General features: G+C 47.7%; 2 protein-coding genes across 8 annotated transcripts in view; both read left to right on the top strand.

Moving 5' to 3' along the window:
* Positions 1 to 512: 512 nt before the first annotated feature.
* On the top strand, positions 513 to 3,542 carry LOC138121682 (gastrokine-1-like). Its single transcript, XM_069035432.1, has 6 exons — positions 513 to 524; positions 1,117 to 1,170; positions 1,316 to 1,456; positions 1,612 to 1,722; positions 2,085 to 2,220; positions 3,454 to 3,542. Exons 1-6 carry the CDS (start codon positions 513 to 515, stop codon positions 3,540 to 3,542), a joined length of 543 nt encoding a protein of 180 aa, XP_068891533.1.
* A 2,934-nt stretch (positions 3,543 to 6,476) lies between these two features.
* Positions 6,477 to 27,459, top strand: part of ANTXR1 (ANTXR cell adhesion molecule 1) — a 77,997-nt gene continuing 57,014 nt past the window's right edge. For 4 of the 7 annotated variants that reach the window (XM_069035592.1, XM_069035591.1, XM_069035594.1 and 1 more), the window contains exons 1-8: positions 7,370 to 7,870; positions 15,633 to 15,704; positions 16,364 to 16,435; positions 18,853 to 18,934; positions 19,666 to 19,699; positions 20,481 to 20,560; positions 22,233 to 22,301; positions 24,154 to 24,234. In XM_069035592.1, the coding sequence (XP_068891693.1) occupies positions 7,719 to 7,870; positions 15,633 to 15,704; positions 16,364 to 16,435; positions 18,853 to 18,934; positions 19,666 to 19,699; positions 20,481 to 20,560; positions 22,233 to 22,301; positions 24,154 to 24,234 (642 nt within the window). In that variant the 5' untranslated portion in view covers positions 7,370 to 7,718. Of the gene's footprint in view, positions 6,599 to 6,756; positions 6,815 to 7,369; positions 7,871 to 15,632; positions 15,705 to 16,363; positions 16,436 to 18,852; positions 18,935 to 19,665; positions 19,700 to 20,480; positions 20,561 to 22,232; positions 22,302 to 24,153; positions 24,235 to 27,459 lie in introns of those variants that run through there. The other 3 variants (XM_069035590.1, XM_069035588.1, XM_069035589.1) reach the window with 3 other exon arrangements.

Genomic DNA, 27,459 nt, shown 5'->3' with positions numbered 1-27,459 from the left:
TCAGCTTGAAATGCCTATTTCTTGAAAAACAGTTTTCAGTGGCCATGTTCTATTTGGGCCACTTTTGGTGGGTGCTATGGTTACAGGGAACATACAGTGCATTTTGGAAGGTAAAAAGGCTTTTCATTATTTTGTTGAATGCAAGATCTTTAGGGTTTTTCTATTTTTATTTCTCTAGGCTATATCTGGTCTTAAATTTCATGAGAATTTTCAAAAGTAATCAGTACATATCAGAAAAACGCTATAAAACCTATTTATTTTTTGCCTACAATTGGATTCCTATCTCATAATCATCAGACTCCAGCAGGTCAAAATTTGCAGAAGTACAATCCCCATATTTATCAAGTAGTTACAACAGGAAATAATTTTCAGTGACATGCAGCAGGAATACAAATGGCAAAATAATTTTATTGCAACATTCAGCCCTTCCACACCTAATTCTGAAAACATATAAAAGGTGGGAGGTTCACATTGCTCTTTCTACCTGCAGGAGCGTCAGCTCTGCAGTCAGGATGAATCTCCCTGTAAGTATGCATGCTTTTCTTCCTTATAAACTGAAACTTTGATCCAAACCCATTCCTTTATCCCTCAGAAGTGCTTCTGCCTCTCTAGAGCACAAAGGCTTTCTCTGGGGACATTTTGCTCCTCCAGAATGAGCAGCTCAGCCCCTGTTCCCCAAAGGAGCTGAGGAGGTAAGGATCTTTTCACAGCTTGCCTGTACACCATTCAGAAAGCAGGAAGCCTAATCCATGCCCATCATTGTCAATGCTTTTGCACAACTGGAGCACTGCACTAGTGGATCAACCCCTTCCCTGTAATGCCAGAGCACAAGAAATGGAAAAGCTTTCTCCTCACTCTTGTAAAATACCTGTGTGTGCCTGCACAGGTCTGAGAAACAACTGCAGATTCAGCTCTTGAAAGAGCAAGTGGGAAATGTGTCCCCTTTGCAGCACCCTGGGGTAAAGCAAGGGTGACTCCCTTTTAGGGCACTGTTGCAATGCCAGGATGAAAGGAGGACCCTTAAACATCACATTAGGAAAAGGGAAGGAGGATTCTCATGACCAGATTTGTCAGCCAGAGCTGCAATTACACTTTTGTATTTGATTTTCATTGCAGATTTTGACTGCGGTCCTTCTTGGACTTGTCCTGACTCCAGCCCTTGCTGATTACGTGAGTACAGTGACCAATTTCCACATGAATGGCTGCTCTTTCTATGTTCCCCACTTCATGAGATCTCCTTGAACCTTTCATTTTCCTAAAGCCTTGGGGAGATAAGCACTTGAAAGCCTAAGTGTTCTTTCATTTGTTTTTCTAGCATCAACAGACAGACATAAGCAAGAAAATCTCCATTGGTGGAGGCTACCAAATTATGACCATCAATAGGAAATGGCTTGTGGCAAGTATTGAGCAAAAGACCACCCATGGGTCCTGGAAAACCATCTGGAACTACGACACGGTGAGTGCAAGGAGCAGGCTTGTTCAGAGCCTGGATGAGGAGACTGCTCACACATTCAGTAAAAACTGGTTTATTACTTTTTTTGATATGTACATAATTCCAGTATTAATGACTGAAAGAATAAATTCCAAGTGGTCAGTAACTTTCTTTTACAGGGCTTTATGGCAACCAAAGTGTTGCCAGAGAAAGCATGCTACATTTCCATAATGAACAGAACAGAGATGCCCAGCTTTGATGCACTTCCCCAGCTGGCTGCACACATCAGGGTAAGATTGAAAAGGAGCAGTTACTTGGAAAGTTATAATTAAGGCAAAGTAAACAGATATGCAAGACCTTGCTATTTTCAAAACAAACAGGTACTTTAAAGACCAGGTTCATCACACCTTTAATTAGATATTTTTTATCTATTTCAATGACATTTTACAACACTGTAACTTTAAACATTTGAAAAATTGGAATACCCTCAGTCAGATGCTTCCAGTGGAGGGTTTACATGTTTTGCCAATGTTGTAGCTCACTTAGGTTACTCTTAAAACCTTTATAACAACTAAAATTAGGAGTATGCCTGGAATTAAAGGGATTGGGGCACTGATCTTGCTGAATGCTGTTATGTGATGTTTAAAACCAGAATCATCAGAGATCCCCTATAAAGGAGATCACATTCACCCTTGTCAAGAAAATTATTCGTGACCTTGAATCATATGGACCAGACACCTTCTCTATGTGCATCGGACTCACCACCTACACGGCTTACGAAGTTCACGGTGAGTGCAAGCATGGGAATTGTGTCTCCAAGTGACCTGGCATTTGTTTCCCTTAGGGAATGACCAAGGCACAATTGCTGTTCTTGCACCTTGAGTGGGAAAGAAACCAAGGGCTGCAGCAGTTGCTCAAAGGGTTCGGCATCTCCGCAGATCAGGACTGCAACCGGGTGGTGTCACAGCTGCCATATCTGACCCAAAACAAGCTCTTACAGGTCCTTTCCGGGAACCTTGAGGAGGTTTAAATTTGGACCCAGAGTTTTGGCCCACATTGAGCTCCTTGTATTGCCCAGGCAGAGAAAAAGAGTTGCCCTAAGAACTGCTGTCCTTCAGCTCAGAGCTTGCTGACGAGTGGGATCCAGGCAGCCACCAAACCCCGCTGCTTCACAACGCTAAGCCAAGCGGCTTCGATCCCTCGAGGTTTCTCTCAGGGCCAACGGTCGCATTCCCCAGGGCTTTAATGACCTGCACTTGGTAGGATTCTTCCAGAACGTCACAGCCCATATGCCTGGGCCCGTGAACTGCCAGCAGCCTCACCGTGTAATGCCCAGCCATCGGGATTCCCAGGAGCGAGTGCCATAGAGCCCCGATTTCTGCACGGGAAATCCCAAAGGGGTTTCAAGAGCGTGTCTTTGTGGGCATTCCTTGCTGAGCCACACAGCTGGTGCTCTTTGGCCTCTCCAAGGGAATCTGTCCCTCGTACAGCTCAAACATTCCGAGTGCAGCAATCCTTCAGAACCTGGCTGGCTCTGAGCAGCACCAGCACCCTCCTGTAGAAGGCAGCCATTGCTATGGAGATGGGCATAAATCAGCTGAGTTGCTGTGGGTGCCTTAATTGTAATTTGATCACTTCCAACACAATTTCTTGTACCGATGGGAAAAAAATATATTTGTTTTACATATATCCAAGGAAACTAAGTTTTGCTCAGAGGAATTAATACTGAAGCACCATGGAACTATTTTGAGCCTTCCTGCCAGCTCATTGTCTCCAGCCCTTTCACGGAAAGATGTTTTACAGCTCAGGCTCAGGATGGTGCATTCTGGCATAGCAGGAATGCACCTCCTCACTGCTTGCTTTGCTTTAAGCATTGACTCTGTCACCTGGGAGGGCTCAATGGGATTGAAAAGGGATTGCAATGTGCCAGGTATTAAGGGCTGTCAGTGAATGCACAGAGCACTTAACAGCATCTTAGTCTATGTCTCACGGTAATTGTTTTTCTTTTCTTGTTTTTAAAGGACCACAATTCAATCTCGGGTCATGCATCAAACTTGATGTTCTCCAATACCTGGCCCTCACATACTGCCAGAACAATAACCATGTGTGAAAATCATACCTTTCTTGAACCTTGTGTGGATGCTCCAGCTGCAGCTTTGCAGCTGCTGTCCAAAGCCAGCCCTGATGGAGTTATTCCCTGGCATCTCCTCTTTCAAGAGGTTCCTTCATGAGGATTGAGTACTGAAATAGATCAATTGGTGAGCAGAGCTATCAATTAAATTCCTTTATCATGGATTAACTCCTTGTTTGTCATTACTCTACCCTTTTTCATCTAATAATACCTCCACAAAAATATTTTGCCCCATTTGAGCCCTTCAAATGCTCTTTTCATTGCCAGCTCTCAATTCACAATGCACACCCAGAGATCTGGGCAAGCCCTTTCCTCCATCTCCTAGGCAGCCATATCAAAACCCACTGGTACCACTTTGGGTGCTTGAAATAATCTGAGGTAGCCCATGCCAAGGATGAATGGAGCCTCCTGGCCAGGCACAGTGGGGTGCTTTTGCCACTCATTCCCAGTCAGGCTGATTTCTGAAACCAGGACACCTTCTTAGACTATGCTGGCACTATTCCCTGTGATATTTTCTTCTATTTTATTTACTATATTACAAGTAATATATTTTCATTTGTGTGCTTAGTTTAACACTCTGCAGGGAAGAGTTCCATCTGTGCACAGAGTTAGCAGCCCCTGTTAAAAAAGCTGGTGGAACAAACTTGAATCACCAAAAAAATTATGCATTGCAGACTTATATGTTACAGCAGAGGCAAATAAAATCACAGAGGGAAAAGTCAGATAAAAGCAAGAGACAAGGGAGCTCTTGATCCCTTGAAAAATTAGAGCAGTCCAGGGAAGTAAAGAATCCTCTTGGCCACTGAGTGTCAGCCTCGAGTTGCACAACTGAGTTGGAAAAGTCACCCAACTCCCATCCAGAGGAGGCCGCTATCCCACAGCAGCAGGAGATGTCGTGGTGCCAGGACCAGCACAGCTGTGCTGAATTACAGCACTCAGAGATACAGCCAGTGACTAAGGACGTGTCTACACGGGGCAGGAATTTCTGTGCAGCGATAATTTAATTGTGAGAATAACACTGGGTGGTGTAGGGAGCTTCCACACAGTGCTGAAACAGCTTCCTGATGCCCCCTGAAAAACAGGGAACTTGATTTTTAGATCTTGACAAAAGCCGTTACCCACCATGTAGGTGGCCAGACCTTTGGGAGCCAAAGGGAACCAGCCCCAGAACCATCCAAAGGTGCTCCCAAACCCCAGGGCACCAGCTGGGGCTTAATTACCCTTTGCACAGCTGTGTGCAATTAAAACACCTCGTTATTGTCTCTCACACAAAGACTAGAATGCACTCAGTCTTCCCAAGCACTGGTAGGTCTCACACACAACCTACAGTCTTCACAACATTTTCGTTTCTGGCATTTTGGGGGGGGAGGGCAGACAAATTCCAATGCCCCTCCTCTGTCCCACATGAGCTTGAGTGTTGATGCTGCTCTTACCATTCATAAACAAAAATACACACTCGTAAGGCAGGCATATGAAGAGGATCAGTCCTCAAGAAATTCAGAACTGCAGGATAAAGCTCGGTGTTCCACTTTGTCAGCAGCTCCCTCCATCTCAGGGTGCTCCCAGCTTCATCTGCTGCTTCATTCCTTGGCTTTTCCCTGAGCTTTCCTGGGCCTTCTGTCAGTCTGAACCCACAGCTACACAAAGAATCTGATCTCCTCCTTCATTCCCTCTTCTTTCCCTCTGCTAACTCCATGCCAAAGTTATTTTCCTGAGGTACAGCTTTTTCTTTGTTTTGTTTGGGTTTTTTTTTAACTTGAAGTATTTGCTCATCTCAGGGCCAGTGAGAAACAAATGGAGGAGATTATCAGTCTGCTTTTAACCTCTAGGCAGACAGAGATCCCAAGCTGATGACAACAAGACATATCTGGCTGTGGCCAGGAGTCTTAGCTGTACCTCAGAGCTGAAGGTGGCTTTAGTACTTTTCCAAAATTTCTTCAAACCAGCACATCAGTCCCTAAAGGGGAAGCTTTTCTTCTACCCTTCTGTGTTTTACATCCTTCACTGAGCTCATTTTCTTTTAAAATACACACACACACACACACACAAAAAAAAAAAAAAAAAAAAAAAGAGAGAGTATCCACAGACCGGTCTCATCCCCTCCTTAGGGCAGCACAACGTTCAAATACACACACAAAACTCTCCATGCTCAGCCCCGGGATTTGGGTAACTCCACTTTGGAACTACAAACTGATTTGGCCCAGAATAGCTGTATAAAACTTTAAAATCCCCAAACCTTACTCGCTCACCTCGCACCCTTGCTGGCCACAGGAGCTACAGCTCTGCACTTTGTCATCTCCAGCAGCCTCCCCTGGGAGGGTTTGAGCACCCAGATCCCCTGGATCTGCAGACCAGCAGGTGACTGCTCCATCTTTTTCACAGCTACCCATAAAACATCTGTTTCTGCCCCTGTCTAGCCCTGTACAAGCTTTGCTTCCAAGGGATCTCCAAGGGACCAGAGCTGCTGCTTTGACCAGGATTTGACAGCAGGACTGAGGAGGTGCCATCTGCCCACATCTCTGTTACCCACACCGGGGGTGATGGAGCCGGGGCACTGCTGAGCATGGCCAGGTGTGGGAGGGAGAACACTCCCAAAGTTTGGATGATCAGTGCACCAAGGTGGCTGACTCGTGTGTCACTCAGACATTTTCACTTCTGTCACAGGCCATTATCACAGTGTGTCGCTTTCCCTTGCACCCCACCCTGCTGCTTTCTCTGGTCTTCCTTCAGAGTGTTTGCTTTCGAGAAGGATGTTTTAAAGGCAAATTCAATGCTTTAAGCAGTGCAGGGCAGCTGGAAAGCCTGACCCAGGTGCATTGCACCCCCTGAATCCCCCACTGAAGCTGCTCCACTCACCAGGTGCTGGCACTTAGGCGGATGGGTTTGCTGGTGTGGCCTGAGGGTCTGCGAGGGAAGTTTGGGAGCTCCTACCCCCAGGACCTCCAGCTTAGCTTTTACTGGTACAGGGGTTCCTTTTGAGCTGTCCTGCTCTGGTTTTAGATCCTGTGGTATGCTTGTGGAAGGAGGTAGGAGAGGTGAGCGTAGATTAATTTACATTTTCCGTTGAGTTTTCTTGGAGGAGGAAGAGTTTAGGCTTTAGAGGTTGAAATGAGTTTGGTGAGGATGGTGAGTTGGGGCAGACTGCTTCATAAGCACAGGCACTGCTGAGTATTCCTCAGGACTGAGAAAATGCAAGGCATGACACCTGCCATGGCTTTTCACTCTTGTGAAGCTGTCCTGGGTTTTTAAAGGTCTTTAAAATCAGGGGGTGCTTACGTGGGAAACAAAGATGTAGGGACAGGACAAGGGTGAATAGCCTTAAGCTGGGAGAAGGCAGGGTTAGATGGGGTAGTGGGAAGGAATTCCTCCCTGTGAAGGTGGGGAGGGGCTGGGATGGAATTCCCAGAGTAGCTGTGGCTGCCCCTGGATCCCTGGCAGTGCCCAAGGCCAGGTTGGATGGGGCTTGGAGCAGCCTGGGGCAGTGGGAGGTGTCCCTGCCATGGCAGGGGTGGGCTGGGATGAGCTTTAGGTCCCTCCCAACCCAGGCCAGGCTGTGATTTCCTGCACGGAGCTGGGTGCCTGCTGTGAGCACTCGGCCTCTGTCCTGGTACCTGCAGCTGCTGTGGGGTGTTAACGTGCTCAGTGCACAAATATGCTGAAAACCAGACTCTGCTCGGCCCGAGCTTTGGCCACGAGATGGCATTCTCTGAGCTTCTTTTGCTAAGGAAAAGTGGAGCTTGCCATCTTTAATAATAACAATAATAATTAAGGGGGGGGGGAAAGCCACAAACCCTCCCTGTATTTTCTGAAGTCTGTGACAAAGCAAGATTTGTGAGGAGGCTGCTCCTGCTCTTGCCAAACAATGGTGCTGCGTTCCGAGAGCTGCAAGGGAGACTGAGGGTCAAGTCCCTTTAAAAAAAAAAAAGTGAAATACAGTATTGTGCATCTTGAAATCTGAAACCAAGAAACAGAAGTGCAAGGGAAACAAGGGGGAAAGTCTTGCAATTCCTGTGGACAACTGTTGCAAGTGGAGTTTTGAGGAATACAACATACATATATACATTTAAAGGTCATTGAATGGCTTTTGTGGAGAAACCTGTGAAATAAAGGAGCCTTGGAAGAAGAGATTTCTTTTTCTCCTCCTCTCTGGATATAATGGCCATTGCAAAGCAAAGCATCTTGAGATTTGGCTTCAAATGTGTCTTCCTAGCAATTTTTACACTCACCTGTGATGGACACGGCGGAAAGAGAGAGAATGGTGGTCCTGCCTGCTACGGAGGATTTGATTTGTATTTCATTCTGGACAAGTAAGTCAGTCCTACTTTGTTCTTTTTCACAGGGTTCTTTCACTAGGCAGGAACCGGAACGGCACATGCTGATATCGAGGAGGTTTTATTTGGATTTTGGTTTTGTAGAAGTCACTGCGTCCCCGAGGGACCTCTGAAACTCCCGACTGCTTGCTTTGTTATTGTTGTGGTAACTTCTTCGATAGGTCCAGTGCCTAAACCCCGTTGTGCTCCGTAAATCACATCCTTATACATTTTCCCGACGCGGGAGCTTTGTGTGTACTCGAACTCGAGTGCGCACTCGAGTTTCTTCAAACAGCGCCTGGGAGCGGGGCAGCACCGGGTCCGCTCCGGTTCACCGGAGCTCCAGGCTCTCAGGACAGCGGGGCGTGCGGGGTTATTCCTGCAGCACCGGTTCCAGAGCTGAGAACGTGCAGGAAGCGCTCGCCAGCCTGGAGCCGTGCCCGGGCCCCCGCTGCCCCCCGGGCCATGCCCGCTGCCCCCCGAACCCCTTCTGCCCCCCGGGCCATGGCCAAACCCCCTCTGCCCCCTGGGCCATGCCCTCTGCCCCCCGAACCCCCTCTGCCCCCCCGGGCCATGCCCAAACCCCCTCTGCCCCCCCGGGCCATGCCCTCTGCCCCCCGAACCCCCTCTGCTCCCCCAGGCCATGCCCAAACCCCCTCTGCCCCCCCGGGCCATGCCCTCTGGCCCCCGAACCCCCTCTGGCCCCCGAACCCCTTCTGCCCCCCGGGCCATGCCCTCAGCCCCCTCTGCCCCCCGAACCCCCTCTGCCCCCCGGGCCCCCGCTGCCCCCCGGGCCATGCCCAAACCCCCTCTGCCCCCCGAACCCCCTCTGCCCCCCGAACCCCCTCTGCCCCCTGGGCCATGCCCTCGCCCCCCGAACCCCCTCTGCCCCCCGGGCCATGCCCTCTGCCCCCTGAACCCCCTCTGCCCCCTGGGCCATGCCCTCAGCCCCCTCTGCCCCCCGAACCCCCTCTGCCCCCCGGGCCCCTCCGCCCAGAGCAGCGATTGCAGGTAAAGCCCAGCCCGGAGCGGGGCTGCTCCCTTCGGAAGGGGCTGGATTCAGCTGCTGGGATGGAGAATAGCTAGAGTGCCTCATTTAAAGAGAGCTTTATTTTCTGTCGCTGAGTCACACTTTCTTTGTTTCCTCTGTTAATCAAATGCATATTTACTGTTTAGCTGTTTGTACTGAAGGTAACTTCCCACCCCGCTTTTTCATCGCTAATTGTGACACTGTCATCTCCTTGGCACTGTCAGAGTGCTGCTTTTTTCAGATGTGGATGGAGCAATGTGGAATCATTTTGTGCTGAGCTTTGGAAAGCTTCATACTAAAGCAATACAACAATTAAAAAAAAACCCCAAACTTAAAAAATACTAGCTGAAATGATTGTCCTGATTTTCTTGATCAAGAATAGCTATTTGGAACCAAAGGCTTGGAAATACTGGAGATTATGCCTGCCAGAGCCATGGCACTGACATTAATAACCATAAATTTCACAGACAGGAAAGTATTTGCAAGTTGCCAAAAGCGCTCACAGACGAAGTTTCTGACTGATCCTCTTGAGTGTTTTGCAGTAGCTCCCACATTCCATTAGTATAAATGACTTGGAATTACATAACCCTTTATTACAAAATACTGGGTAAAAATCTAAGACTGAGACAGTGGCTGCTTCAGTGTGCCAGTTGTCCTGATGCTCTAGGGGGAAAGATTTATTTATTTTATTCACTGGAAAGATCTACCTGGCTTATTCATTTTGCTGCTCTTCAGTTATTAGTTGGAATAACTCTATTGCTACAAATGGAAAAATCCCAAACCTAAACAAACCCAGAGCATGATTTTTACTGCAGAGAGCTTTTGTCAACTGCATTTCCCTGGAAGCTGAAGCAGGATTGAAGGTTTTCTCAAATCTCATGGATGTGCTGTGTTAGTGTAACTTTGGCAGACCCTTAATTCAAATTCTGTGCTGTTCCCTCACTAAAATCCATGACTTCTGAGCCTCGCTCACGGGATTATGGATTTGGGTGGAAACACAAGCCTTGGCACAAACTTTAAAGCAGGCAGGCTGGCCCCAGTGTATGTATCAAGGTATCCAACAAAAATCCTGCTTTGACAGTTGCAGAATTTCTGTTTCTGGGATTTTTCTGCTGCAGAAATGAACAGGATCTGATGTAAAAATTTCCTTGGTCTCCAGTGGAATTTGGAGGAGTGTTGTGGTTTTTCAGCTGTTCCTGAGTACAATACACCATTGGGCCTGGTTGTTTAACCTCTGAGGAGAGATTTACTGTGGTGGAGTTGGTTATCCCATAGCCTTTAACACTTCCATGGAACCATAGAATGGTTTGAGTTGGAAAGGTCTTTACAGATCATCCAGTTCCACCTCGTGTCATGGACAGGGAACCTTCCACAGACCATGGCTCTTGTCCTTGGATTGCAAAATCTCAAACTGCGTCTATTTTCTCAATTTAGTCTCAAGCTGTGTGTTATTTAGAGTAGCTATTTGATGTTTGGAGTAGCTACTTGCTCTTTAGAGTAGCTATTTGCTGTTTCAGGTACCGTTGTGTGCCCTTTGCTGTTTGGGTTCTGAAGGAATTCTGCAGGAGTAACACCTGAGTCTTCTCAGCAGCCTTCTGCTGCAGCCTGTGTGTGTCACGGGGATCATTCCTGTGGAGGGCAGATATTGGGGGGTTCTTGCCCACGTGCAGAAAACACACAAGGAACTGTACGTGTGTGAAAGAAATCTTGGCTCTGAGAGGTCCTTGGCAAAATGAAGCAAGGAATCCAAGCTGTTTCCTGTGATCCCTTCCTCATCCAGCCAGGTAGTGGATCTGTTTTTAACCAGTTGCACTGAAGTGAAGCTCCTGCTCTGGAGAGGCTGATGTTTGTTCCTTTGAGAGTAGCTTGAGTAGCTGTAGTTACTGCCACTTAAGCAGGATTCCAAGTCCAGATTTGCACTCAGAGTGTGGAAGACACAGGGCCCCGATGGGATGGAAACAGGCAGACCCCAGGCAGGGAGCCTGAGCCTCAGGATCTGCTCCTTTCCCTGGGGAAGTGAGCCCCGGAGCAGAGCTCCCCACAGCACTCACAGAGCTGCAGAATGCTCCAGCTGCTCTCAGAGGAACAAACACAGGCCTGAAGTAGGGAATGGTGACAGTGGCTGCAGAAAGAGATTCAAAACCATCTCTGCTCTTCTTTGACCTAGCGAGTGATTTCCTGGGTTTCTTTCCAGGATCACAGGCCTGCATCCAGAGCAAGGTGTGCATTTTGTTGGGATGGCAGGGGCTTGCAAGGTGTGGAGGGATGGCTTTCCTCTGTGTTAGCATGAGGGCTGAGGGATGCCAGCAAGGCAGGGTGGAGAAATTTGTGCATTTTTGTGTCTTTTTGCTTGTTGCCTGAAGGAACGTAATTAACTCCCAAGTCTGCCAAGGGCAGGCAATTGCAGCAAGCTGAGCTCATGTGTGAAATCCTTGCCAGTCAAGACCTGTGGATGTGTTTTTTACCCAGTGATGCATCTTAGATAACCATTCCTTGGTAAAAGGAATGGGCAGGAACTTCCTGCCAGCCAGGATTGAGTGCGTGCCTGCAGCACTCTGTGCCTTATCTGCTGACTGATGTAAATGAAGTCCATGGCTACTTGTTTATTAGTTGGTTTGTTGCATACCCCCTACCAGCCAGGAGGAGAAGGATGTTCTTGGACTGAGACTGGGCTTAGAGGCTTGTCCTGCCCTGAACTGAGCCTCTGTGGACCCTGTGACCTCCAGTGTTTGGCAGTGTCCACGGTGAGCTGTCTCCTGTGAAGTGTGGCACGCGATAACAGCGTTTCCTCAAAAAATTGCATCATCTCTCAGACATCTCTGTGCTATGGAGGGCTTTCAGAATTGCTCCTGAAGTATTTGGAAAGACAAAGGACACTTTTTGGCTCATTTGTGTTATTTTTGAAGAGCACAATAAAGAGATGCTGCACAACTTCTGAGCTAAATGTCATCTCTGAGAGCCATGAGACTTCCTGGAGTTAGTCCAAAGCCATGAAAGCTTAAGGAGATTTTTCGATCGATATCAGCCTCTGAACCAAGTGTCTTTATGTCCTTTGGTCAGCTGCAGAGCACATAACACACGTGAGGCCTCAGTGTAAGAGTGTGGCCTTGGTTCTGTGACTCTCCTAGTTTGCGAACTGAATAAACCCCCAGGTATTCTGAGAAAGTCCAACAGCAGAAATGGAAAAGTGGAGTCTAAAACGTGCAAAAAAGACCAAGTCTAGGGAGATTTGAGTTGCTGCAGCTTTGGGTTCTGGAGCATCTTGTCCCAGTGAGAAGGGGGAAGGCACCTGCTGAAGGCAGGGCTTGGCCAGAGCGTGGCTGGAGCCACTGCAGTGTCTCTCGCTACACTTGCATTCCCTTTGGATGTGCAGAATGCCAGTGGAGCTGACCACAGAATGGATCACTCTCTTGTTAAAGAGAACAGTTTACTTAGGCTTAATTTCCATTTATTGGGCCCTCTCCAGAAGAGATTTTGGCATCCTCACGATGAGCCTTTTCTTAATTTGCAAGTTTATAGCATCAACCATTCAGCTGCAAAGCACTGGCTCGCTGATCTTCTTGTTTCTTTTGGGAATATGAAGAGAGAACTATTTGAAAATTGGCTTTTCTTATCTTACAGTTAGACTCTAGAAATGCTTGTCCTACTCAGAGTTCTTGGCCTGCCTCACTGTACAAGGGAAGTCTTTCAGTGTGGCTGTGGAATGATGCAGCTCGAGGAGGTGGGCACCATGAGCTAATGCTGGTTTTATAAACGTTGCACTGGCTGCAGAAAGGTTGGTGGTATTGGGTTTGTCCATTTTATGCCAAGTGAAGAATGTAAGAAGTCTGAAGTGTGTTTCAGAAAATGCATTTTATGTACAAGGAGTGCTTTTTTCAAGTGCAGACCTGGGCATTTCTGGCCCCTGACACCAGAGGGAGAAATGAACTCCAGGCAGACGGAGCTGTCTGGCTCAGGTGGGAATTGCTGTGCAGGAAGGAATGATGTGTGGTCAGCAAAAGGGTGAACACTCATTTTGTTAGAGCTGTTACAGCTCGCTCTGGTAGAGGTGGGGAAAAACTGGACGGCAGACTATTCCAATGATCCCACTCCAGGGCCTTGGGAACTGAGCAGAAATCATCCTCCCTTTATGGATAGAGTGGGTTTGGTTTTATGATTGTAGCAGCAGTAAGAAGTTTCATTAAAATAGGCATTTAAGTTCTGCTGCTCCTGAAGCAGAGGTGTGTTAATGGATACCTGGGAATATCTCATGGAAAAAGAGCTGTAATTGGTGGTGTTCCAGAGGGCAGGAAGATGGGACTGCTGGTGAGACAGCACAGTGAGGATGGTGAAGGGGAGGAGGTGCAGCAGCAGCTGAATTTGTATCTGTGTGAAGAACTAAAAAGCACTGCTCACCTGTAGAAACTGCCCAAGCCACCTCAGACCAGCAGAACGAGAGCTGGAAAAGCAAACGCTTCCCAGGATGTGCTGTGGACTCATTGACTGGCACATCTCTGGTGGGAACTGAGCCACTGGGTTTTGAGCTTTATTCTGGCAAACACTCTTTGCAGAAATGCAGGACTCCAGAGCCACGGGAAGTGTCAGGGCTCGGTGTGACAACCTGCACACCTGATGTGGCTGGGTGTCCCTCCCAGCTGCAAGAGTCACTTGAGGGGATGATCAGCTTTTGCTCAGGGGGGCAGAAACAACCCAAGGCTAAGGGGGCTTCCAGGGCAGTGTCCTGCTGCCAGAGTTTTCCCTTAACCTGGAGAGTGGTGTGGTCACTTTACCTGATGGCTGGGAGGAGGTTGGGCAGGGGCTGCTGGTCCCAGCTCCACGTGTCTGCTACCAGAAGGGTCAGGAGGCGTGGGAAACTTCACTGAGGTGTGTTTTCTGGGAGGTGGATGTATGGTCTAAAGTGACATTTGTTTAATTGAAGCAAGGACTAATTGGTTTATGATTATCAAAGCCTTGGCTTTCCATGTCTCCTGGAGACTGATGCGACCCTTGCTATAAAGTCAAGTGTTTCTTTTATGCCTCACATAAAGATGATCAATACTGATTTTCCAGGCCAGTTCTAGGAAATTATTTGGGCTATTTGGCATTGCTGGGACTGGATGTGCCTATGGTGTCCAAGGTCTCAGAGTTATCCCATACATCCAAGGGGAATTTGCACCTGGGGCTGAGCTTTGTGTGTCTCTGTTCTATCAATTTACAGTTTGGATGGGGCAGGAGCTCAGTTTCCTGTCTGAGAGCAAGTCCTGTTGTACCTCACCCCTCATCTCTTATGACGCCAGTTTTCCCACTGTCTGTGGTTTAACTGGTTTGTCAAGACCTTTGCTATTGGTGCTCCCTTAGCCCTCTTTGGCACACGTTTGTGTGGAGAACAAGCCACGGTGTCATGTCCTGATCTGACAAAAAAGAGCCAAGAAATAATTCAGCACTAGGAGCACTTGCTTATGATCACGCCTGCTCTGCCATCTGTCCCACCCCGAGCAGGGTGTCTGTAAGGCCATCCCCAAACTGATGCTTTTGGGATCTTTGTGCAGCAGGAGCTGGCAGGGTCACCGTTTTTGCACGCTTTTGTACGTGAGCAAAGGTCCTCAGTGCATGGACAGATTGGGGTCATACAGAGAAAGAACAGCTCCAGGAATCATGGAGCAGGAGGGAAAGGCCAAGGCTCTTCCTGAATGGCTGTGAATGCAAAGCAGGTGTGGGGAAAGGGGGCAGGAAGTGTCTGTGACCCACACAATGAACTCTGTGCACTTCTCATGCTTCTGCAAAGGCAGCAGGGCCCTGAGCAGCCAGACTGGGGTGGCTGCCCCAGGCTGGGGGAACCTGCACTGGCATTGCCAGAGCTGAGGTAGAACAGAACAGCTCAGATGCCTTTTCTTCCTGTGAAGTGAAAAACCATTTCAAATGTTCATCTTTTCTTCCTCAGGCTGCAGATCAATGAAGTTTCTGTTAAAGCTGGAATGGTTATTTCCCCAATAAATATTTCTAATTGTACTCAATGAATTAAATAAGTGATGACACATTTATTTTCCAACTCTAGGAAGGAAATTTTTTCCAATATTAATATTCCAGTGTTCATAGAAGTGTTTATGCCAGAAGGGGCATTTTGTGCTGAAAGATTCTGATTAACCTAATTTTTTCCTCGTTCTTACAACATAAGGAAGAATAATCCGATCCCATTATAGCCTATGGTTTATTCTCCTGAGGAGCAAAATTAGTTTGTTTTGTCTTTAACTGAGGTGTGAAAGAATTAACCAGAGCAGCTGAGATGTGGACTAAGGTGTTTTACTTTTCATAGTCTCTGGCACAGTGGAAGCACTGGAGAAGTTCAATAATCTGTTCCTCCAACTGCATGCAATTCTCAGAATACACTTGAGCTAAAAGCTCTGTGTAATGGTTTGGAAGTGAGTGGGTGGAATTAATCTGAAACATTGTGCAGAGAGACAGCTCTTCTCTCACATCAGGTTTATTTGGTTAAGGCTGTGTTAAGGTCTAGCCTAGCTGCCATAAGCTACTGCCAAGGGTAGCCTCAAACATTTGCATGGAGTGGGAATTGTTCTTGCTTTTTAAAGTTAAGTGGGAAATGTCAATTACAGTTTGATCTCTCTTTAAAGGAAGAGTATGGGCAGTGAGTGTTGGACAAAATAGAAGCAAATGCCTCACTGAGCAATGTGTGACAGAGCATATGGCTGGGGATACGTCAACTAATGTGTCCTGTAATCCTTGTGTCCCTAGATCGGGAAGTGTCCTGCACCACTGGAATGAGATCTATCATTTTGTGGAACACTTGGCCCGCAAGTTCATAAGGTAAGGAGGGCTGCAGGTCCCTGGGTGGCATCTGAGGGGGTGCCAGGGGCTCCCAGTCTCAGCATGTGCCACTTCCCACTGGGGGCTGTGGTGGAGAAAGGGCCCTTGGTGCTTTTCTCAGATCTCCCATTGACTGCTCTTCCCCAAGTTTCTGTTCTGTGGGAAGTGGGGGGAGATAAGGCAATTCCGTTTATTCCTGCCTGCTTTCCATGGATCAAACCTTGTTTCTGTGGAGGAGGGATCCTCCTGTCTCTGAGCTGCTGCCCAAGGTACAGACGTTTGGGGCTGCAGGGAGAGCCTGTGGCTGCAGCTTTCAGGCTCTGCATGAGAATCCCTCGGGATAGGGGATGGAATGAGTTGTGACAAACATAACGAGCCTTCCCTCATCTCCGTGGGGACACCAGGGTGTCTTTAAGCCTTTCTTGCTTTAGCAGTCCCAAGGTGGTGATGCAAGTGTTCTTCACGTCTTTTACAAGGATTCCCCAAGGTTTCCCTCGACTAAGAAGGCCCAGGGCAAAATACATTTTCCTGCCTGCTCGTGTCTTCCATCCTGTTGAGTTGTACCTGGGATGGCAGAGTGTCCTGTGTGGTTGTGTTACACACACAGCAAGCTCTGCTCTGCACCACCAAATTAATTCACTGTTTTTTCTCTCCTCCAGCCCTCAGCTGAGGATGTCCTTCATTGTTTTTTCAACTAGAGGGACAATTCTAATGAGGTTAACAGAAGACAGGTAAGAAGAGGTTTAAAGGTCAACAGCAGCTTTTGTGTCCTTGTAGCTTCCTTCACCTTCCTTTCCCAGTGATTTCCAGCCCACTGGGAATGGTCTTGTGGCACCTCTGTGCCTCTCAATTTAATTGGTAGAGTCACATGCCCATGCTCACACACTGGAATGCACTAAGGCCTCTCAGGGCAGAAGTTGCCTTCTTAATTTCAGCTTCTAAATGTCCTTTTGTCAGCTGTCAGGGTTTTAGCTCCCTCGTTGAGGGAGTCTGCACTCCCCAGAGATTCAGGCTTTTGTCAGAGAATCAGAGACTCAGTGCCTGTGAAACATCCTCTGGGATCTTCTTCTGCAAACAAACAGGTGAAGCTCCCTTCCCATTAAAGCAGGCTTGGAAGTCAGAGGTGACACCCACACTCCTGGGATAGAGGGGAACGTGATTTCCTTGAAGGGCTGAAGGTATGTCACAGACAAACAGCGTTTGGGATGGAGTGCAAGGGTGTGAATTTTTTGGCAATAATAGTTTGATTGCCTTGTTTGTGGAGCGTGTTCCTGCCACCCCCTTCTAGACCCCCAAGTTAATCCCAGTAAAATCTATGGGATGGATTTTTTTTTTTTTTTTTTTTTTTTTTATTCTGACTTCCAAGGAGAGCTGGATGAGGTCCTTAAATCGCTCTCGCTTCCTCTGTTAACTTCATTGCCACGTGGAGCAAAAATATATGTACCACATGTGTAGGGTGTATAAGTCAGCATGTGTTTTACATATTGGATGTCTGAAATCGCATACCAGAGCAGCTGCCATGGGGAGGAAGCTGGCAGCTGTCCTACAGAGCACTGCACACACACACCAGCCTTGAAAACGTCCTTAAACCCAGCCAGCCTCAGCATCTCCTGCCACTTACTGCAGCAACAGGGATATAGAGAATGAGCCATATTTATTTAACTGGGTGCCAGAGGAAAACCTGTTCCCTGCCTCTTGCTGTGTCCCACCCTATGAGCAAACCCCATTGCAGAGATCTCCTTTCTGCTTAGGCTCTGAACTGCGAGACTGAAATGCTTCCCATGTGGAAATGTATTCCATATTTACCCAGCTGTCCCAGAAATGTTGGCTGGGAGCAGGATATTGATATGGCATTAGTCTCAGAGCCAGCTGAGTGCAGAGCTGCTGGGTTTTACTGGGCACTGACAAACAAGGGGTGTGCTCTGATTTAGTTCACACTGGCCTCCCTCACCTGGGAAAGTGGAGCAGTGAGAGAACCTTCCCTGCCTTGCCCCTGCCTCTCTGTGGTGCTTCAGCATCTGAGTGTGAGGGTTGAGGGTGCTGAGCATTCCTTTTGGGAAAACTGTGCATCTAAGGGGACTGGACCGACAGATTTTAGAGGCTTTTGCTGCGTATTTTAAAATTTCAGTGTTTACCTCTGAAAAATAGTTTTGATCACAGGAAATGCTCCATTTTATATCCAGCTTTGGTTTGGTACGTGCATGGGTGCCTGAGAGGAGGAACCTTGTAACAGTGTCTAACTAGTCTGGGATATCACAGGTACAAAATGGGTTCTTGAAAGTTTGGTAATTCATCTCTTGGTAAAAGCAGCCAGTCTTTGCTCCCCAAGGAGTCACTGCTGTGCAGACTGAGCAGCGTCAATGCCCTGCTGCAATCAGCCTCACAATGTCAGCTCTGAGGATGGGATCGCACAAACTGGGCTTTCTGAAGTGGTTGAAAAATGCAGAGACAAAGCTGGCTTCTGGCATGCCTTTATGGCCCTGCCTGCAGTGACTTCATCCCTTTCCCATGGAAACTGCAGGGTTTTATCTTGCATTAAACACTCCTGGCCTGTGCTTGGCTTCCAGAGTTTGGTGTCTGCCCCTCAGTGGAACAACAAATGACCATCCATCCCACAGAGCCCGCAGCTGAGCTGTCACTCTGCCTGGCACTCCTAAAAAGAATTAAAATACATACCCTGACTCACAAAAAGCCATTGGGAAAGGCTTCAGTCTTCAAGTCAGTTTGACCAGGAACTGAAGATGCAGCATCCACATAAACTGGAGTTGCCAGGACGGTCTGAGAGTGACATTTCTTGTGGCTGTTTGGTTATGTTCGTATACTCAAGTCAGCAAACGTGTGAGGAGAGTGAGCCAGGTGCATGTCAGCTGCTGAGGTTTGACCAGGGAATATTTATTTAGGAAGAAATGTGTGAAATGTGTGGCTATTGACCTTGGAGGTGGTGCTGTTGTGATGCCTTCCCCAGGCTGTGGGAACACTGGGAGCACAACTACTCTGTTCCACATCCTTGGAGAGGTATCTACCCCGTGTAAACACTGGGTTAACTCTTCCTCCCACCCCTCTGTGTCTGGCTCTGCCTTCACCTGGCTGTCAGGATATCCCAGTGGCTTTGCTCCTGGATCTAACAGAGTGCCTGCCTTCGTTCCAGGGAGCAGATCCGCCAGGGCCTGGAGGAGCTGCAGAAGGTGCTGCCAGGAGGGGACACGTACATGCACGAAGGATTTGAGAGGGTAACTGGTGCAGGCTCCGTGCCTGAGCAGTGTCTGCTGCTCCTCAGGAGCTGTAGAACACAGGGGGCTGGCTAAAAACTCTCTGCTGGGTGGGAAGCTGTCAGTCCTACCTGGGCCTGCAGTCCTGTGACAGTGGGGTGAGGCCACAGCTCACACCTGGGGTGGCCAAATAAATGCAGATGTTATTGCCTGCCCTGACCTTCTCCTTCTGGGTGTATTTTTTACATGTTTTACAAGCTCATGAGTTTTTCTAAACCTGAGCTCCTGCACTCCCTTTCACCTCTGTCCTACGTGGGTTTTTGGGAGGATTTTGAACTGTCTGCCTATTCAAAGTGCTGCCCCATCATTGAGATGTGAACACACAGCAGAGACTCAGCTGACAGAGCTGCTGGTTTATTTGCAGTTGGAGTAGTTGATCTGGAGGTGCTGGGGAATATTTAGCGTTGGGCCCAGGATGTTTCTCGAGGATGGAAGTGGATGGGATTTCCAGAGAGAAGAATAGTGGGAGACAGCACTGGGGTTGGTTTGACTGATAAGACCTTGCAGGAGTGCAGTCAGAACCCTGGGCAGGAGCCCTGCTCTGAGAATCAGACGTCTGAAAGCAGAGCTCGTGTGTAAACTGCCAGTGTGGCATCCTCACTGCTGCTCTCCCTTCTGTTCTGGTGCACGAGTAGATGCTCACAAGGTCTCATTATTGATTTATTGCTAATAATATTCTGGTTTAATTTCAGGCAAGTGAACAGATTTACTACGAAAATGTTCACGGTGAGAGACTTTCTCAATCCATTGAATGTTTTTTTTCTCTTTCTTTTTGACTGATAACTTTAACAGATTTGAAATGTAGCTTTGCTGTGGGAAGGGTGGGGGTGGCTTCTATTCTTGCAGGAATGTGGTGCTAGTCAGGGTAGTATTCCTGAGAGGGAAAAAGAACAAGTGGAGATTTAAGGAGCTGGAATTAAAGTGTTTCAGGCCAAAACTGAGAAGCCAGGCTGGCTGCAGGTGCCCACCCTCACCAAAACTGTCTGGTACCTTACTTTTGCTGGAGAGGAACCATTTCTTCTTCCTTCTGAAGCACAAGTACATGGAGAAGCTGTTAGGTAAAAGATTTTTTAACCAGCAATTATTAAAACCAGCAGTAAGTGCAGACAACTGGAAAAATGTTTGTCCTTTCCTTCCCTGTCATTGATGTGAAAACTTTCTGGTTAGGAAGGGAAGGCTGCAAAGTTTAATGATGTTCCTGAAGTGTTACTAAGGAATCTTGAAGATTTTAGGCCCTTTTCCCACCATCTCTGTTTAAATCCCAGTTGAGCTTTTTATCACAAGCTGGAAAAACCCCTCTGGATTTCTTGAATTGACAGACAGCATTCATAAAATCAGGAGCTAACCAGGAACAAATTGCATGGGGTTTTTGACGGCTGCAGTCTCATTTACTGGTCTGAAACACCACCAAGTTATGCCCTTTAAGTGTGCTACTGGCAGGGTGTGTTCTGAGGTGGTTTAACAAACACAACCCAAGCCAAGGGACTGAAGAGGTTTGTGTGTGCAGGTTACAGAACTGCCAGTGTCATCATTGCATTGACAGATGGAGAACTCCACGAAGATCTATTTTTCTACTCGGAGAGGGAGGTAAGTGACTTACACATTTGTAGTCAGGGAGACAGTGCAGTGTCTGGGCTTGCTGCTGTGAATGCAAAAGAAAACTCCACTTTGGTGCTCTGCAGACATGAATCTGAAGGATAACCATTGACAGCAGCAGCCTCTGACTCATCACAGCTGAGCCAGTTCGCGGGAGAGGGGTTAAAACTTCCAGTTAAAAATAAACACCAGAAGAAGGAATTGTTCACAGCTGAAAAGTTTCAGTATTTACTGGATTGCTCTGGGAAATGCTGAATATTCTCACTTTCACTTTTTTTCTCCCACAAAAAGTAATGACTGCAGAAAGAGGATGGCTTCTGTCACATCAGAAGATCTTTCAGATGATCCAATCTGACGTTTCCACAAACACCTCCAAGATTCGAGCACATATTCTCAACATCCCCATTAAATTAGTGAGCTGTGCAGAATGCCAGCTAAGCAGTGGCGTGAGCACTGCCAGCTTTGCTGCAGAACATTCCTGTTGCTGTCCTTTGGACAGTCCACCCTGAAGAGATGAGCAATTTGCACTTGTCAGTCAAACAAACCAGCATGACCTAAACTTGGAAGTTGGTATTTCTGCATGAATTTGCTATGGACAGAATTTTTCCTCTCAGTCTGTCCAAAGCACAGCATTAAATCCAATAACAACAAAAAGAATGGGTTTGTAGAGTAAAACCAATATTGGTCCAGCAAACCTCCTGAATCTCCAGTTCCCCTCCTTACGGTTCGTCTCTTTTTATTTCCCCTCTGAAATAAAAAATCCACAAGAAAAACAAGTTTGTTTTTAGAGGTGAATGAACAAGTTGAAAGGTCAGAAGTGTTATATTTGTTTTGGTTTGGGGAGGAGCAGTTATGGGCTGGTAGAAGGGGATCCTGAACTCGGCACTCACACTGTGAGTTGCTGCAGTTGTTCGAGTTGAAGCCTCCCAGGGTAAAACTGGAATGATGCTTTTCTGCTAAAAAAAGCACTTTGCTGGTGAACAACTTGCATTGCTACAGTCTTCCCATACAATCTGACTTGCCACCATCTCTTCTGGGAAGGAGATTTCAGTCAGGTTGGGTGTTCTTGTTCCACTGAAATACAATTAAATGGCTGAATTCACACTTAGGCATTTGGAGCAGTTGCCTTTGGAATGGTAAATGCAACTTCAGTGAAACGGCCTGGGAAAATCAAACCTGGGGATGCTCTCCCTTCATTTCATGATGCTGTGTAAGCACTGGGAGTGATGCAGTTTTAGGGCAGGTGGAATGGGGTCTGTCTCTCACCTCTGGATATCACGAGGCCAGGCACACCTGTCTGAAACAGAAAACACGAAAACGTTTTAGGTTACTGTTATACTGTGTGCCCTAAATGATGAAAAGAAAATTGATTTAGCCTGTCTGACATCTTTTTTGGGAAGCTGGAGGAGCTAGAAATGGGAAGTAATTAGGTTAAAAAAATCCACCAAATACCTTGGGAGTTGCTTTACTAAACAACAGCAACTCTAGCAGCAGATAAAACCTGATTTTACAGAATCAGGGAGGAAAGCTTATAAAGTCCTCTTTTGATAAGCTCCCCCTCTGCTCATTTTACAGAGAAAGAGTAGATTTATGATTGAGAGCTTTCAGGAAGCTGCATCCCATCCCATTGGTAACCTTGTCCTGCCTCCTCTCCCCGTTCCAGGCGAATCGCTCGCGGGACCTGGGAGCCACCGTGTATTGTGTGGGTGTGAAAGACTTCAACGAGACCCAGGTGAGGGAGGCCTTGTGGTCCCTGAGTGGTCCCTGAGTGCCTGGCAAAGCTGGGACAGGGGCACACACCCCTGAATCCCCTGCTCAAGGCTCCTCAAGGGGTTTTCCTCTCCTTTTGTTCCCTGTCTGAAGTGACCTCCTGACATGGCTGGGTCTGGGTCTTTGTTGGCTTTCGGTCCCTTTCTGTCTGAACCTCCAGATGTGCAGAGCTGCCCCTCTGCCTGCCCCAGCTACTCTTGCTAATGCTGGAGAACAGCAGGGGAAAAGACAGGAAGGACAGCAAATTGTCTGGCCTGAGCTGGAGGCAGGAAGACATTGTGGGGGTGTTTTTCCCCATAAAACTGAAGTATGGCCATATAACATTTCAGTTTCAGTGCAGCTTTTCTTTCAGGGGAAAACCGTGCTGTAAAAAACAAACAGCTTCATTAGTGATGAGTATTTCACAGTGTTTTGTCTGACTTATAAATTTATATCATATGAATGTTGGTATGTCCATGAAGTATATTTCACACAGTGACATTTCTCTAACATGAGTGAAGCACTTGCACAGCCCCATTGCACTGAAGAGGAGGCTGAAAGGCTTTTTCCAGGTTTTCAGCTTTCAGAAAAGGAGTCAAACCACACTTGGTTTAGAAAAATCTCCCTTGAATCAAATGCAGACTCTGGTATAACCCAGAGTAAGTCATAGAAGAAGCAAAGAGGGAATAAAAATGGCACAGGGACCAGACCTAAAGCAGCAGACCTCAGGCAGCTGCTCCTTGAAGGCATTTAGATGGTGAAAAAAAATTAATTGGCATTAGATGGCTGTGCCTGAAGCCCCAGAATGGATGAGGATGAGGAATGAAGTGAGGGAGCTGTAAACATCCAGCTTTTTACAGCATCTTCTGCAGCTCACAGCCAGCAATGAGCTGCTTTCCTGCCCTTCCTGGAGCAGCAGGGGAAAGCTGCCCCAGGATGGCTCTGGATGCAGGGCAGGGGTTGGAGAGCTGGGAGTTGGAGTGACAGGAGCTGGACAGGGACAGCCCATGGGGTTTGGGGAGGAATGTGAGGCTGCTCTGCTGCCTCCAGCCTGCAGAGCTCCAGGAAGCTCCAGAGAGACCTGCTGGGCTGGGGGTACCTCTGCCAGGGGAGATTTCCTGGAACGAGCCTTGGCCTTGCAGCACTCAAACTGAGCCTGCTCCAGCAGATGCATGGAGAGCTCATTACTGCCGAGCTGGGCTTGTATTTCTGCCTTAACCCTTGGTGTGCTCTTGGTAACTGAACCTGCAGGCAGCTCTTTGCAGGTGCTGTCCTGGCTCCCCTTAACTCACCACCACCTCAGGAAGTTTTCTGAATGCTCCTCTGAGACCTTCCAACCTCCACTCACAAAACATCTCCTGTTACCTCCCTGCTTCCTTCTTTTTGGCTCTCTGATGGTTGAACGTGGGACCAGTAGACAAAGCTCTGTCCTGACAGGAAAGGTGAATCAGGCCTGTATCTCCATGTGGGATATAATTTCAAGGAATCATGGAAGAATTAAGGTTGGAAAAGACCTCCATGATTATAGGGTCCAACCTTTTTTGGGTGCAACCTTTGCCCTAGAGATCATTAGACCAGAGAAAGCCACGTTCTGTCTTGTCTCCAAGTCTTTTCTGATCCCTGATACAGAGCTTTATAAAGTCAATCAGGCTGACAAGATGAACTTTTTACTGCTTAATAAACCATAATACAGTGGCAATCCAGAGAGAGGAGTTGAGTATTTGAGGGTTTTATTTGCACGTGAATTAATGTGGAGAAGTCTTAATTTGCTGCCTGCTGGCTGACTGATCTCGTTCTTTGCATTTCTGTTTTTTTTCCTCTCCCCACTGCATCAGCTGGCCCGGATTGCTGACAGCAGAGATCACGTCTTCCCAGTGAACGATGGGTTTGAAGCCCTGCAGGGGATCATAGACTCTGTGAGTATTTTCATTCGGGTGTTTGCACTTGTGCACGTTGGTGTTACCCTGCACAGCTCAAGGTTTGGTTTTCCTGTGTTCACAAGAACCTGCTGAAAAATCACTGAATCCTTTAGCCCAAAGGCAGCAGCCTTGGTTTGTACTAAAATGCTACTTCAAGGCTGAGTTTATCAGTAGGTCCCTAGGTTTCCCTATTCCCAGCTCCTGGAATTTCCTGCAGGGATTGGGTGCAGCGTAGAAGAGCTGGCCCACTTCAGTGGCTGGGCTGATTCGATTGCTTCCCGTGGCTACAAAGGATGGGAAATCCGTCTGGGGCCCCGCGTGTTCTCATTTTGGTGCAGGCTGCTTGGGGGATAAAACCCAGATGAAAGCTACAACGTGGAGCTGGGGAGGGGGGATTCGCTGGGGGGCTCAGATTTCTCTGTTTACAGTGGTTACACACTATTTGGACAATGCAATTCCAAGCAAAACTATTCCCTCAGCACAGGCTCAATTTTCCCTGGTGCTCTTGCATGGATGTGGAATACAATCCCTGGCTTATTTGTTTTCCTGGCGCTGTCTGAGCGTGGATCTACTGCCTCAGCTCTCTTGGACCATCAGGTGTTGCATGTCATTTCAGAAAGCAACAAAACAACAAAAAAGCAATAGTTTGCTTCCCAGCCTTGCATTCCCTTTGCAGCTGTTTTTAATGAATTCCAGCAGCAGCTCTGACTCCCCTTCCAGTTGCACTGAACAGAGTGGGAAGACTTCAGCCTCCAGGCAGCCAGTCAAGAACTGCTCCAGCTGACTGGTGCAAGGTTTCCCAGCTTGGGAAGGAGGGTCACAGGGAAGTGCAATTGTACAGTGATGATCTGTGACCTGAGCACTTGCACTGGAGTGGAGTCATTGCAGTAGCCTGGGGAGAAGGGAAGTGGTTTTGTGAGTGAAAGGAATGACAAGGAGGACATTAATCACTCCAGAGAATAACAAACAATCTGTAGATTCCTGTTCTAGCTGGAAAATCAGGTCCCTCTTTCCTACTTGTCTCATGCTTGCCAAAAGCACCCCTGTGCTGGAGCAGACGAAGCCTCTGTGGTCGCAGGGAGCGTTAATGGTGAAAGGGCCCTGGGATCTGGAGACTCCTTTCAGTTCCTGTGTAAGGGCTGGCACAGCAAGGATGCTCAGCCACGGGGAGAGGGGACTGATCAGGCTACGACTGCTGGCTGGTGTCACAGGGGAAGGAGAGATCCACTGATGAGCCTGAGGAGATGAGTGCTTGAATTAACTCTGGAGACGTGAACACCTGGGTTGGTGTGGGTCTGCAGGGGTTTAGTGTGAGCTCCCCTGACTTTCTCCTCCTGCCCTGTCCTGAGTGGGTCTTTCTCAACCCTCTGAGTGTGCAGAGGTGGTGGACTTGGAAGTCCCTCTGGAATAGGGAAGAGGGTGGGAGCTGGGAGTGGTGGAGCTCAGGGCTGGCCTCAGCTGGGCCCCTGGATCTGCTGAGCAAAGATATTCACGGTGGTGGGGCTGGGAATGTTTCTGAGCACCTGCCCTTCCTTTCTGTGGCAGCCAGAGAGCTGGGAGTGAGCAGCTGCAGGGAGATCTGCTCCCAGGGTTCCAGGAGGGATGGTCTCCTCCAAGCACCACCAAGCCCTGGAGATGGTGCTGAATTGAGAGGAGACTCCAATCCCACACTGAGGTCATGCTCAAAAACCTGATTCTTAAACTGGGAGCTGAGGGTGTTCAGTGTGCTGTGGGGTATGGTCCTTTCTCTCCCATGAGTTCCAATGTGACTTTTTTATTAAGCAAACCAATTTCTTTTTCTGCCTCATCGTGCAAAAGCCACTGCTAAAACTCCAGCTTCCCCCTGGTAATGACTGAGTGATTTGAGTTTGTCAGGAGGGAACAATGTGGAGCAGAAGCAGATTTGATTGATTGCTGCAGGCTGGGAAGCTAATGGAAGGGACTGAATTATTTTATTAAATTTTTCTTTGCTATGAAAAATTTCTGCTGATCAACCTGTCAATTTAAAGCAAATGAAGCAAGTCTTAGAAGAAAACCTGAAATTCAACTTTCTCTCCTGCCCAGTACGGCTTTGGTAGGAGTGCTGGAGGCAAGGAACATGAAGCAACATGAAAGGATGGGATCCTGTCATCACCTTGTTGTGAGCCTGTAACAGGAGCTGACTGAGGAGCAGTTCTTGGAACAGGAAAACTCCCTGATCCTTGCCATGTGTGAAACCATGGCACCAGCCTGGAGCTTATCTCAGAGCTGTAATCGTGGGTCCCTTAGCAAGAGGTCTGAGAGCTGCAGGAAGCATTTGTGTTGGATAAGAAATGAAGTAGCATCAAGTAGCCTGTGGCACTGCCTCCCATCCGTATGAATTGCACAAACGGTCCATCCTTTCAAGTTTAATGTCTGTGTGCTCCTTTTGGATCCTCTTGCAGTGGTGTTCAGCTACCCTCAGTGTTTTTCAGGTCCTGCCTCAGCTCTGAGGATTGATGCAGCAGCTCAGAACTGATGTGGCAGTCCAAGGTGCCCCTTCACCCTAGGAAGTTTTAGCTTGGCAATACACTAAATACTTCTGTTATACCAGTGTTTCCTGGGGCAAACTGCAGTGCTGGAAATGTGCAGTGTGGGGACTTTGCAGAGCACTCGGTGTGAGCATGAGTGAGGCACTGTGAGGAATGTGGTGATGGCTTTGTGTGCCCATCCTGAGCTGTCTGTTCAAGCTTCACCAGCAGATGAGAAACTGCAGATTGCCTGGTGCAGGGAGAGGGGTGAGACCCCCTGAGTGGGGACAGGGATGAGAGAAAGTTAATTCCAAACACGTCCTGTAAGTGCAGATTCCATAGTGGACACAGAACATGTGTATCAGCTGATAACCCCCAGCCTCAGCTGCACAGTGTTTCTTGTTAATTTTAATGGTATATGATCAACTTTCTACTTCTTTCTTCCCCCAAATGCATCTTTAAGAAGGACTTAAATGCATTTATTTTACTTAGCTCATGTAGATATTATTGGACAGGAAACACTTCATAAATAAATGGCTGTTTTGTAATTGGCAACAGACTTTGGTGTTCAGTAATTGGACAGAGCTTGCTAACGAGCACCGGGCACCAGGCTGCAGGTCATTCTCAATAACACTAATTAGGCAGTAACCTTCTATCACACTTCAGCATCCTGCTTGCTAATTAGAATTCCCAAATTTGGTGAAAAGAATGTATAAGGAATATGCAGCTGCTG

The sequence above is a fragment of the Aphelocoma coerulescens genome, chromosome 22 (assembly GCF_041296385.1).
Source record: "Aphelocoma coerulescens isolate FSJ_1873_10779 chromosome 22, UR_Acoe_1.0, whole genome shotgun sequence".
Taxonomy (NCBI): domain Eukaryota; kingdom Metazoa; phylum Chordata; class Aves; order Passeriformes; family Corvidae; genus Aphelocoma; species Aphelocoma coerulescens.
This window is presented reverse-complemented; position numbering and strand designations above follow the sequence as displayed.

Excerpts from the sequence above, each read along its gene's own strand:
- LOC138121682 (XM_069035432.1), top strand. Across the intron at positions 1,457-1,611 it reads CCATCTGGAACTACGACACG|GGCTTTATGGCAACCAAAGT; the intron begins GTGAGTGCAAGG and ends TTTCTTTTACAG. Across the intron at positions 1,723-2,084 it reads AGCTGGCTGCACACATCAGG|AATCATCAGAGATCCCCTAT; the intron begins GTAAGATTGAAA and ends GTTTAAAACCAG.